General features: G+C 44.1%; 1 protein-coding gene across 1 annotated transcript; it reads left to right on the top strand.

Moving 5' to 3' along the window:
• Nucleotides 1-586: 586 nt before the first annotated feature.
• LOC146183978 (chromosome-associated kinesin KIF4-like) lies at nucleotides 587-12505 on the top strand. The gene is made up of 5 exons (XM_084608451.1): nucleotides 587-812; nucleotides 3345-3535; nucleotides 8442-8703; nucleotides 9297-9407; nucleotides 12324-12505. Exons 1-5 carry the CDS (start codon nucleotides 587-589, stop codon nucleotides 12503-12505), a joined length of 972 nt encoding a protein of 323 aa, XP_084464577.1.
• The last annotated feature ends 943 nt before the right edge of the window (nucleotides 12506-13448 follow it).

Raw genomic sequence — 13448 nt, 5'->3', positions numbered from 1 at the left:
AGCTCCGCAGCTAGTCACGTTGTTATGCGGGAGCCCGGAGCCGCTGTGGAGATCCGGCGTGGAGAGCCGACGCAGCTGGTTGCCATAGCGATGGCGCATGCGCAATTAAAGCCTTGGCCGACCACGGCGAAACTCGCGGAACTAAGCCAGTAAAGCTTTCACTTTAAAAGCATGAAAGGGACGCCATAGTTGTGCACGGGCAGATTCGTCAGCTGGTTGCTGCTTTGAACCACTCTCTCTGTTCCTGCTTATTTAAATCGAGCATAGATGTATTCTTTAATCAATTCTCTGTTGTTGTTTTTTCCGCATTCATCTGCTTTTAAGCGCTGGAGAAGCTTGATGAATTTAAACGTACCGGATTTGTGAGGCTCTTGAATGAATGCGTCGGCTCATTTTTGAATTTGCAGTGAATTGCGGCAACTCATTGCAATGCCAGATGCGCAGCACACCTCTTTGTAGTAATGTTTCAAGCTACTGCTGTACCTCCAAAGTTTCTCTTTCATTTCCTCGTTAGCTGCTTTCGGAGAAAGTTTTACCCTTTGATTATGATTTTTCTCTGCAGACCTCTTGCTCAATCAAAACCGGAATGGAGAAAACTATCCCCGTGAAAGTGGCGCTGCGCTGCCGCCCACTAGTGTCCAATGAAGTACTGGAAGGGTGCCAAGTTTGCACACGGACAGTGCCGAATGAACAGACTATGGTTTCACGTGGTGAAAAAATGTTCAAATTTGACTACGTTTTCTGTGGAGAATCGAGCCAGGCTGAGGTCTACGAGGCATGCGTCTCCAGCCTGCTGCCCAGGATATTTGAAGGTGAGCATATAAAGACTGCCCACAAAAATAACGATTAAAAGTTTTCATTTCTATCCCAAGGGTAAACTTGGTTCTGGAGACACGAAAATGTAGCAGCATCGTTATTTACCTTTCTTGCATGGCCGTTAAAGAGAACAACGGTGTTGGCGCATTGTTGTAGTGCCAAATTGTGACTACGTTTGTCAGAATGTCAGTTTCTGACGAACTGCCTACCCTCCTGAAATGAGAGATTAGCGCCATTTTAATTTGCATTTAATTTCACTATAGAGCTTAATGGCGAGAGCCTTTGCACCTTCTTTTCTTCTACCTCTTCTCTTCTACCTGTATATTGTCTTTGTGTTCTTGTTATAATTTCGTTTCTCTCTTTCCTTTGGTGTCGTGGTCGGTGACATCGGCATCTTAGGACTCCTCTGCTTGACACGAGAGACTGAAAAGATTTACATGGACCATACTGGGCTTTTATAGGAACTAGTCTTAAGTAGCCGAATCGGGAAATTATGTCGACGTCAAAACGTATTTTGGCGTCCTGGCCGGATAAATTACGTCGACTTTAGAACCAATTGCGACGTCTGCCGGACACATCCGGCGAACCAATATCGCGTGCGCGATATTTTCAACGTGATCCTTGAAAGGGTTTTGTCTTAAAAGAACGGTATAGACCCAGAACATATTTTGATATATGTGCGTGAAAGAACGGTTATCTCCGTTTCTTCGAAGCGTTTCGATAAGAGGCCTCTGTCGGAGGAGCTGCTGCTGTGCGCTTGGAAGGACAAGGGGAAGGGTGTCCAGGCAGTGCGGGCTGTCTGCCGCTTTTGGTGCGCCACCAGACTCGATTCTAGCTTGTAAAGCGAACTATGGTGCCTGTATAATTTTTCCATAGGCCTTCTCCCACATCGTCACCCATCTGATCCTCTCTCTTCTTCCCTTCCTCAGGGCAGAGTAGCAGGCCAGATTTTAATCATTCCGGCCAGCCTCTCTGCCTTCCATATCAATAAACCCATCTATTAATGGGAGAGATGGAATGGGCTCTTTGATAGCTGAAACATCCCAAACGAGTCAAATTCTGTACTTTAGCTGGCCTTGGCAGGCGAACGGAAGAGTAAATGTCCCGCATGCCAGGATTATAACTCACTATAAATATCTTTGGAGGATTTTACGGTGTAGAACTTGCCATGGCACTATATCGCTGCCGCATATTATCTGCTGAACAGCGTCATTTATCTGCTTCTCTAGTGTCATAGAATGTTAAACTAAGGCTATAAATTATGTAGTTACATTTTCTCTCAAGCCATGCCAAAAGGAGGGCCCCTGGTGTGATCTTGGAGCCAGATTCGTTCATTCAGGTGACGTTCTGCGTAGCAGCTAAAGCATTTAGTGGCGATTAAGCTTGGCTCAGAGAATAAATGGATATAAATATATGATGTAGCGTTCACTGAATTAAATTTTAATTCGCGTATTTTGTACGTATGGTTAGGTTTAGCGAAGTATGTAACGGTTGATTTAGGCTTTGCTTAGGATGGAGGCCTAATTAACGTATTTAGTCCAACCTCGTCAAAACGTATGAAGGCGGCGACATCCGAAGCGCTGCACGAAAGTCTGGCAACTTAGCATTACAAGAAACCGGCTACCGAGATGGCGTGCAAAGCTTGTCCTGGGGCTGGTTTGAAAGCCACACGTAGCGAGGTATTGAGCCAGCCCGGCAAATTTGAAGAGTGCGTGTGGTTAAGCGTTTGCAATAAAAATGTTCGATTTCTCTCATGTCAGAAATGAAATTACAGCAGACACAAAAAAGTCATAAAGGATTGAATACCTTTTTTCCTCTGCCCATAAAACTGTTTAATTTGCCTATAGTTTTTGAACTACCGTAAGTGCAACATGCAGCAAGAGTTCAAACTGGAGACAGCAAAAACACTGGCACTGTAATGCGCTTTTCAAGTAGCAACAATATGCGTCATATTGTGCACCAAAACTTAACAGTTTGGTACGTGTTGCACATTTCTCTTAGGCGTCTGTAAGCTGAAATCGCAGTGATCGAGGTGTGTGTACAAGAGAAGAGGTATGGAATATAAAACCAAGAGGGCCTAGGCAAAAGTGATTTTCTATTTCCTTTTGGGGCTTTTTTGAGGAATGCGCATTCTGTAATCATTTTTGCATCAGGAGTGCTCTCAAAGAAAAGAGAAAGCCTTACTGCTGCCATTGGTTCCAAGCCCTCTACATCGCATCCAGACCGTGCACATCCATCACACGTCGCATTCACGCCTAAGCTAAGGCAGTGGCTGTCTCGAACTTTGATTTTGAGCAGATTCACGTTATAGATTTTTTAACTTCGTGTCCTTATTGTCGTCATACCCAAATTTGTCAGGAAATGAGGCGCCCCCTTTGCATCTCTTAGTTGTAGGTATAGTTTGTGCGTTTTGCTAATTTTCTATGAGGCCCCCGTCCGCTTATACTTGCTAGATCCAATTTTACATTTTCAATGAGTACACGTCAGCGATTATGTTTGAAACCAAGAATGTATATTCTATGTTCAAGGCTACAGCGCCACCGTTCTCGCCTATGGCCAAACGGGCTCTGGAAAAACGTTCACTATGGGAACGCGCTCGTCGTCCAAAGACACCGGCTGTGACGATGCGGGCATTATCGCCAGGATAGTTGACAATATTTTCAAGCATATCACGACAAGCACAGAGAAAATATTCCTTGTGCGAGCTACTTTCCTCGAGGTGAGTGCAAGACAGCAAATACGAGACGTGTAATTCGCGAAAATGTACTAAATATGGCCAATAAAGTTTAAAGAGCAAGCTGTGAGGGGTATTCTGCTGTATGTATATATCACTGTCGATAATCAGGTCATGAGTGAAACGGGCTATTCTGCTGTATGTATATATCACTGTCGATAATCAGGTCATGAGTGAAACGCCACCGATATATTTGTTGAGATGAAGACTTCATTCCCAAGTGGTGCTTCGTGAACGAGTTCCCCTATAAATGGAGAAGCTTTGTTCCCTAATGTGTGGCACAATTCGACCATTTCCTAAGCATCGCACAACGAGATTGCGCCATTGCGCTTGTCGTCAAAAGACATGTATGCTGCTTCTGAAGGAATTATTGATTTTAACCTTTTACACAACCACCACATAGGCGGAATAAGCTGCATTTATTTTATTTTAGCAATCTGAGTGGCAAAAAGATCCAGTTCTGTTTCGATTCGAGTGCGATCGTAGTAGACTTTGTGGGAAAACCAAGCACGGTCGTCAACTTCTGGCTGATGAATCATTTGCTCGAAGTCTTAGCCCTTCAAGCTTTTACTTGTCTATGCTCTGCTCTGTGTGTATATGCCTATTTCTCTTGAAGTAACCCTGTATGTAATACCTACATCAAGGGTTTTTTCTTTATTTTACTGCAAATTCCTTGAATAAGCAGGCGAATATTCTAGTGCAACTGAATTTCCTTTCATGCCTTTGAGATACAAACTGAACCTAAATGTAGGAGGCATCAGGTTTGTAGTAGTACAACTGGCTTGTCATGGATTTAATGTCATTTCTACTTTCTCGCAGATATGCAAGGAAAATATTTTTGATTTATTCTCCAAAAGTTCATTCCGAGAACCATTGACGATACGGAAGGATCACGCTGGCACGATAAGGGTAAGGACTTCACTAGTGCATTAAATTGTTTTGGGCTAACAGCATGATTAGGAGCGTGCAGCTCGAAGTACGTCGGCTATGATTATATAGTCACGAGATTATAATAGGCTCCTTCTATTTTGGGGTACCCCCATTAGCAATGATGCAGTGCTTATGCATTGTGCTGCGCTCTTAAACCTTAATACAGAACTGTAAGCTTAAAATTAAAATTTCCCAGCTAACCAAACAGGCAGAAACATAAGCGTGATCTCAAGCAAAAACCATCTGGATATCCACATGCGATTCCATCTGAGGCACCCTCAGCAGGAAAAGTACATGGAGCCTTCCCAGCCCTACTGAAAAACCAAAAGTTCTACGAGGCAATAACTTCACACAATCTCGCCTAATCGCATAGACTCTCATACGGTGGACATCATTATCATAAAATATTTCGCATAATTTATAATAATACACAACAGTATATGAGATCTTATGCAATTATATGCGACTTGTATGCTATTGTTTATGCGAATTAAGTGAGATCCTGTGAGAAAATGTGAGGATATTGCCTCACATGTTTTCAGTACCCTACTGAAAAACCAAATATTCTACGTGGCAATAACCTCATAAAATCTCATCAAATCGCATCGACTCTCATACGGTTCACATATTTATCAAAAAATATCTTACATAATTTATGATAATGTAGAAGAAGCTGTGAGACCTTATGCAATTATATGCGACTTGTGATTTCTTATGTGACCTGAATGAGATTGTGTGAGAAAATGTGAGGTTATAGCCCTAAACAGTTATTTCAGTAGGGTAGGGAGGTGCTTTATTGAACCTAATAAATCCAAAGGCAAACAAAGCAGTAACTTGAGGAGGGTACTCAATGACTTCAAAGGCACGGATCACAGCTCGCCGTCAAACTAAAAGAAACATACTCATGTACGACCGTAGATGAAGATGAGGAATTTAGAACATACACTAGAGAAAAAACACCATAATTAGGATGTAGAATTCCCCGTCGTAGAATTAAAAACCGCATTAATGAGTATGAGGCGAGATACGACACCGGAAGACGACCTGATAACGGTCGGCCTTCTGGCCAACCTCAACGATCAAACCCTGGAAGATTTTACAGCCAGTAATGATTGCTGGGACTCGGGGATGTTACCAAATGACTGGAAAACATCCATAGTAATGTTCATCCCAAAGCCGGACATAAAGATAAAAAAGAAAATTTAAGACCAATCACTCTCACGTTCTGCACCGGTAAGCTCATGGAGGTGGCAGTAAGGCAAAGTCTGTCCGACTATTTGGAACAACATGGGCTGCTGCCGCCCTCCATGTTCGGCTTCCGGCCACTTTTATCAGCGCAGGATGTACTGCACCAAATCAATAGGGAAGTTATTGCTCCCCTTTTAGGGAGTTCAGAACAGGGCGATTTTGACCCTGGACCTGATGATGGTCTTTGAAAACGTTATATATTGTAAAAGTGAAAATTTCAAACAGCAACAATTGCGGCGAGAAATATTTTGGCTACATAAAAACTTAGAAAATTCGAAATCTTATATCAGAATGGCCAATAAAAAATTTACTGAGGTTTAGCTTTTGTTTCATCCGGTAGGTTGCGTAAGCAAAGCCGACGTAGCTTCTCTTTCTGTTCTTATCCTTCTTTTTTCTTCTTCTTCTGCTTCCGCGGCGCGGCGGGGCTACCGACCGGGTTTACCCGACGGCTTGAAGAGGGGCCCCATCTACGGTCGCTGTAAATGTCAAACGTGGCTACGGCCAGGTTTACGCTACGGGTTGAAACCTGCGTAGTATTGCTTATGCAATAAAAATTCGGGCCAATCGATATGGGAACACGGGGAACGCCTCAAGGACCTATTCTTTTCCGCTGCTCTTTAACGTTGCCCTCATAGCGCTCCCAGAGAGGCTCAACGCCAGTGAATGGCGTACGCAACGCCATCTACGCGTACGACATTACCATCTGGTCGTTCCATGGGTAACTTAGGGCAGATGGTGGGAGCCTTCCGAGAGGAGTGCGCTCCGAATAAATCAGAACTCTTGCACATTGCAAAACCTAAAGATCTAGGACAAAACATACACATTTACGTTAACGGCAATCCGATACCAGAAATGGACATACTTCGGGTATTGGGATTGCAAATTGATAACCTGGGTAACACTTACAAGACCCTGAAAAATTAAAGTCCACCTGCGGAAAAATTAGTAGGATGATTGGCAGGATCTCCGGCAAGAACGGTGTACGTCTTGAACAAAGAACCGTTTTCCTGGTTTAGGCGTTCGGCGTCACTCGTGGGGAGTACGTGGCGCCCTATCTCAAGCTGAGGAAGAGCGACCGTGGAAACCTTGACGCGGTGATTCGGGCGGCGGTTAAAAAGGCACTAGAACTCCCGGCCAGAACCTATGCGGAGTGCCTGCTCCAAATCGCGATCCATAATAGTATACAGGAGCAGATTGAGGCCCGCAGAACAAAGCATATTTCTAAGCTGTCCGTGGCCAGCATCGGCAGGCAAAACCTCTGAGACCTAATTCTCAGGCTTCTCACCATCATCGAAAACAGATTGGACATCTCGGATATGTGGAAACTATTTGGACGGTTAAGCCGCTCTCTAAAAACATGAATCGGGAGCATAATAAGGGGAAGCTGCAAGCCTGCAGAGCAACATTTATGCAAAATAACTATGGCAGTAAGAGAGGCACATATATTACGTGGATGCAGCGGGTCCCCCGCGAGGACGGCATCTGCACCATCACTGTTGTGCACGAAGAAAGACAGTGAACGGGCTCCCGGTAAAAACTAGTGACGCGCTGATGTTGGAGCGATTGCACTGGCCTCCACCCACTCCGATTGCACAGTGGCGATTGCACTGGCCTCCACCCACTCCGACGCAGCGTATATAATGTCGGACTCGCAACAGGTTTGCCGAAATTACGTGCGGGGCACGATAGCGCCACTCACCTGCAGAATATTATTGCCACATACGAGCAATTCAGATTCAGCTACTTGTAAAAAAAAACAAATAAAAAACAGATGATGTGGGTGTACGGTCGCCAGATGGGGGAGGGGAACGAGACCGCTCACGCGGTTCCCGAGCTTTCCTACCCGTGGTTCCGCCAAAATAATCTGGTTCCACCGCAGCAACTATAACAATCCCGCTCATAATTCATGCGAAGATTGAAACTCATTTCCGCCTCTGCAGAGGGGAGCTCCCGTGACCCGCCAAGGGTCTCGACAGATGTAAGGAATGCCACCTTAGACGGCTTCAAACCGGGTGTTTTATAAATCTCGCCATACTAAAATACGTACGTGGATCCGGCATTCACGGGTAGGTGAAAATTCTGCGGGAAGTATGCTGACCCATCCCACATGGTCTAGGCTTGCCAGCAAAACACAAATATATCAGTTATAACATCCAACTAGGGAGGGCTGGAAGGCGGCCCTGTCCAGCTCGGACCTGGAGGAGCCAGCCCGGGTCCAGAGAGCTCGAGCAGTGGCAGCGGCCAATGGCGTCTTGGAATGGGGTCTGCCACCCAGCGCCATAGCCATCCCCACTTTTCTTTCACAAATCATTTCAGCCTCACAATAAATGTATTCTCTTCCTTCTCCTAAACTTATAAAAGGGCTGTGACCAAATATCTACCTTGAAATAACGTTTTGTCGGGCTAGTTGGTGAGAGTTCATGTTCAAGGCGCGAAAACGCACATGGACACAAGAAATTCAACGGGACGAAGCGCTCCTTCCCGTTGCCTTTCTAGTGCCCGTGTATGGTTTAACGCCTTGAACTTATGATGAAATCTCTATCCTTGGTATTTTTTAACAGTGCAATGTTACTTGCATGCTTATTCTCAGATGAAAAAAAGGGTGGTACTAGAAATGTTCGCTCTTTCTTTTGATCCCATTTTCAGCTTTCACGTTGAGCGCGAACGCTTGCTGATGCACTGCCTGTGCTTTTGTTTCAACTCGTATGAACAGGTGACCAACGTGACGGAAGTAAGTGTGACCACTCCCGAAGAGACAATCCAGCTCCTCGAGAATGCCTCTGCATCTCGATGCACAGCTTCGACCAACATGAACTTGCGGTCATCTCGGTCACACGCAATCTTCACCATTATTGTAGAGCAGCGGGACAAAGGAGATGGTGGCTCCACAAGGCTAGCCAAGTTCCATACAGTGGATCTCGCTGGATCTGAACGAGCTGGAAAAACTAAGACAGTTGGCGAAGGGCTCAAGGAAGGTTTGTTGCCAATATTTCAATGTTTAAGCTGCTAGTTGTTGGTGGATGGCTCTAATGCTGGGAAAGGGCGAGCAGCTGGAAGGTAAAAAGGCACAGTAGTCAAACTGCTGCAGAATAGTTCAGATGAGGGTGCGCTACTGTTACGCTCCGTAACATATCCAGTGATTTCGAATTTTTTGGACGAGAATGTACAGTTTTTGTGCAGCTTGTAGTCCGCCATGTTCTCCATGCAGCTAGCTTTTATAGTCGACGTTTCGATAATTTGGTTTGAAAGCCAGATTTCATACACTACATGTAGGGTTGAATATTTCTCTACGAGGTTCAATACTTTGCTTCATTGCTCACGCAAGTGACTCAGGACGTCTTAACCAGTGTCCTACATGGCTTTTGTGATAAGCGAATTACGCGTAATAGTAAATTATCCATTGCGATCACAGCACACGGTTGTAATTTAGTATTTCATTTTCAAAGATACAGCGCTTGATATCAAATCATATCGTGTTCTAGGGTTTAGCTGTTTGGTTGTCCCTTAGCTGACATTTCATTATCAGTGTCAAAAGATGGATGAGTGTGTACTCCTAATTTGTTCACAGGAATCAAAATCAACAGAGGCCTCTCGTCACTTGGCAATGTCATCAGCGCTCTATGCGATGGCGACCCCCACGTACCATGCCGAGACTCTAAACTGACGAGGCTGCTTCAGGGTACGTACAAACATTTTTTGGCTGGGATCATGCCTGGGTTGCATGGTTGCGCATTGGGAATGTGGCACATACTGTGTACTTTACTGTGCACAGCGCACAATAATTGCTTTCTTCACCACCATCTCAAGTTTTAGAGAGCGCAGCTTTGATCAATACTTGGAATTAATAATGCGGATTGCATTTAGCGACTACATTTTCGACTTCCTTTGTCTGTCATGGCTCCATCCACAAAACTCTGCAGGACAAACGTGGGTGCCTTAACGAGGTTCACAAAAATTTTTATTTTTCACGTTGATTTTCTCAGTCCACTTAAACATCGTTAAGTAAAGTGCACTAGCTGCGAACGGATATTTTTATCCCAGTTCAGGTCTTTCATTTCACATAATCTTGACTTATACTAGCGACTACTGATGTTATTTCCTTTCGCTGTGTCCTTGCTTTGGGTTATAGCTGTAGTTTGGCCCAGGTATTGAGAAGCTCTCGATTCTGCAGCAAACAGCTGCGCTGCAACCGTATTGAACTGCACAGAATTTAATATTTTCGGTGTCAGGTTTTCTCATAGAGCTTTGTTTTTGTAATTTAGAATGACATTTGATCTAAAATTTTCAAACGTATTTCGAGAATTACGTGTTGTGAGATTGAAGAATTGTTAGTCAGTGTTTAGTAAGGGTGTCCTTATACTAATGCCCAACCTTTTTATTTTCCTCGTACGGCGTTAATTTACCCACACATGATGTTAGGAAATATTCAATCTGCACCTCTGCTGCTTACGACTATATTGTACCGCACCATACTCTTAGCGTATTTGATTTGTTAGTGATTTTTATGTGTGCACATTCCTAAATCAGAGTAAGAAGGACGAGAGCAACATATTCACCGTACAGACAGGGCTACACATAAATGGGAAATATGGAAGACAGAAGTTTATCCTACGACATTGACGTGATAATGGTGAATAAAATTTTGTTATTTGGGGCTCCCCTGGTGGCCTGGTGTCCTATCTCCTGAGGTATTTATGTTTTGGTGCCCTTTTACTATACTCATGTCTAAATACAAACGGCTTTAGTATAAATGAAAAAATGTAGAGTCGCTTATGCAATAAAAAATGAGAGCTGAGTTTCACTTTAATATATTCCAGTTTACTATAGCGGGATTGTGGATGATGCAACTCGGATGATTAGTTACGGGACACTGACCTATTTTCTCTTAGATCCGCAATCAATAGTTTACTATACTAAAGGTCTATAATTGTTCACACTCCGCCGTGAAAGAAGTGGCAGTACCCATACTAAATTAGTGCGCGTACAGTATTTCTCAAAGTGGCATAGCAGTTGACTGGTGCGAGACGTCAGCTTGGTAGTGTTGTCCATGAGAGACTCGCCAATGCAAACTGCACTGTTCTGCTCCAGATTAGGCGGGATTTACCACGCGCCCACCATGTGCTCTTTTTACCACTGACAGCTGCCTGTCTGTGTGTGTGTCTAAAAGCTGCGCCGTGGTGAAAGCTCATCGATCTACTCTTGGCGTTTGTGCAATTGCATTCTTAGAAGATGCATATTACGAAAGTACCAGGGTAACAGGGAAGGGTTTTGCCAGTCACTGAGTATACGGAGAAAGATGGGACACTATATTCTGAAAGGGTTGAAGCCGGTGTTAGAAATTTTCAGTCGACGAACAGCAATGGTAAAATCATGCGAGTCTGAGCATGCGACAATGTGGGAGGTGTTACACATCAGCTGTAGAAGAACGGAGGTTTGGGCTAGTTGGTGATCATCCATGTTTAAGTAACAGTGCGAAAGGAGAGAGATGAGTGGAAGGATGTACACAAATGCTTTGTGCACCTCCGCCGTCGTTGTGTACCTCCTTCCATTCGTCTCTTTGTGTACATCCTTCCACTCGTCTCTGTCCTTTTGCCCTGTTGCTTAAACATGGTATACACATCAGCTACGCTCTAATGTGTGTGGCAGTACACTCAGGAGGAAAACTGTGCAGCATCACCCGTGCCATGGTGAGAACACAGTGATAAGACACTTTGTTAGTGCCGTCTGAGTCTCTGAGTACCATTAAACAACCGTAAATTTCGGCTGATACGGGACAAGTAACAATTTTATGGGATCACCACGTATGTTTCCCTCGATGTATTAGGGACTGTTCGAAATATGCAGAAAGTTTTCTGACCCTCTAACAAGGTGCTGTGAGATTTAGACTATTTCTGATAAAGCATATTTTATTGTTTATGCCCCTTAATTTTGCACATTGTAAGTTTGGAGGTATAAGTAAATCCAAGCTGGCTTAAAAATGGGAACTATTTCTCATAAGAAGCATTTAATTTCTACGAGGGTTTAACTAAAATCAGGTGACTACAAACTGGGGAGGCTCTACAGTGATTAAAAGGACGCTGAGTACGTATTGGTCTGCGTCGAAATAATTCCAAAATCTAGTCACACCGAGGCGAGCCTTGCCAAATTCGGAGATTTCTAAAACTAGAAGACAAGAAAACGGATATCGGTGAAACTATAGTGCCAGCCAATTTTACGAGCAAAATGCATTCGTGAATAAACAATTCAGAAACGAACACGCGAGGTCATGGTGCGCTGAAATTCAGTTCTAGACGGCGGCGGTCTATCCTTTGTTTTCCAAGGACGCTTTTTATGGGATATTTCTAGGTTTAGCTTTCAGAGCGACCGTTATATTTTTGCCACTGAACTATTGCCAATATAGCCAGAAAGACTTGGAGGACCAATATTTACTAAAAAGTAATTTAAAAACGTTGTTCTCGATGTCCCTTGTATGTTCGTGGACTAGGCAACCTATCGTTTGGAGGTAGCATTATACGTGGTTTATAGTAACTATGTTACAGATGCGTCACTTCCTAGCACTGGGTTTCCTCTTCCGCGTTCATTTTTATTTCTCTAGATTCGTTGGGGGGCAACAGCCACACTGTGATTATTGCCTGCATCAGCCCGGCAGACAGCAACCTGGAGGAGACCCTCAGCACATTACGCTACGCGGGCAGGGCTAGAAGGATCAAAAACAAGCCTGTTGTCAACTTTGATCCGACACAAGCACGAATCGCCCGACTTCGTCAGCAGGTGTGATCCCGTTTGGTGTGTACTGTGGCCTATCCTTGTCTTAAAAATAGCGTCTTTAAAGTTTGGGTGATTACTGCCCTACTGAAAAAATTGTATGAGACAATAACCACATTTTCTCACACTATCTCACTCAATTCTCAAAAGAAATCACATACAAGTAGCATATAATTGCATAAGGTCTCATAACTTTTTGTACATTATCATAAATTATGTACGATATTTTATGATAACGATGTGCACCGCATGAGAGTCTATGCGATTCGATGAGATTTTATGAGGTCATTGCCACGTAGAACTTTTGGTTTTTAAGTAGGGTAGTCTCAAAAATTTGGAGTAGGGCAGGGCAGAGAGCAGATTTTGTTTTCTAAAATTCACCGGATGGACAATCAGGACCCGGAGCTTTGGAAAGCAGCAAATGGTCAACTGCGTCTTCCATTGTAGTTATGGTTAATGGAGGACTTATCGCCTTCATTCATCCTCGTGAAGCGGCTTAATCATAAAAACAAGACACTCTACATGAACATCAACAGCATTACTTGTAGTGGCAGAAGAAAGACAGGTGTAGCGACTTGCAAACTCGGTTACTATTGCATCAAAATTAGTGAGCAAGGCACCGCTACAATAACCCCCGCCGGGGTGGCGCAGTGGTTACGGCACTCGACTACTGTTCCCAAGGACGCGGGATCGAATTCCGGCCTCGGCGACCACTTTTCGATAGCGGCGAAAAGCAAGGCGCCCGTGCGCTGCATGATGTCAGTGCACGTTAAAGAACCCCAGGTGGTCTAAATTTCCGGATCCCTTAATTATGGCGTCTCTGATAGCGAGAATCGCTTTGGGACGTTAAACCCCATAAACTACCACCACCACAACAATAGAATTCAGATACTCGTTTGACAGCTGCATAGCGACGCTCATTAAGCAATGGTTGTCTTGTTGCCTCCTTAGACTG

Source organism: Amblyomma maculatum, chromosome 7, assembly GCF_055883805.1.
Source record: "Amblyomma maculatum isolate TAMU_Amacu chromosome 7, ASM5588380v1, whole genome shotgun sequence".
NCBI lineage: Eukaryota > Metazoa > Arthropoda > Arachnida > Ixodida > Ixodidae > Amblyomma > Amblyomma maculatum.
Note: the sequence above shows the minus strand (reverse complement) of the source record. Positions and strands in the feature narration are given on the sequence as shown.

Excerpts from the sequence above, each read along its gene's own strand:
- LOC146183978 (XM_084608451.1), top strand. The coding sequence starts at position 587 with ATGGAGAAAACTATCCCCGTGAAAGTGGCGCTGCGCTGCCGCCCACTA. Across the intron at positions 8,704-9,296 it reads TGGCGAAGGGCTCAAGGAAG|GAATCAAAATCAACAGAGGC; the intron begins GTTTGTTGCCAA and ends ATTTGTTCACAG. Across the intron at positions 9,408-12,323 it reads ACTGACGAGGCTGCTTCAGG|ATTCGTTGGGGGGCAACAGC; the intron begins GTACGTACAAAC and ends TTATTTCTCTAG.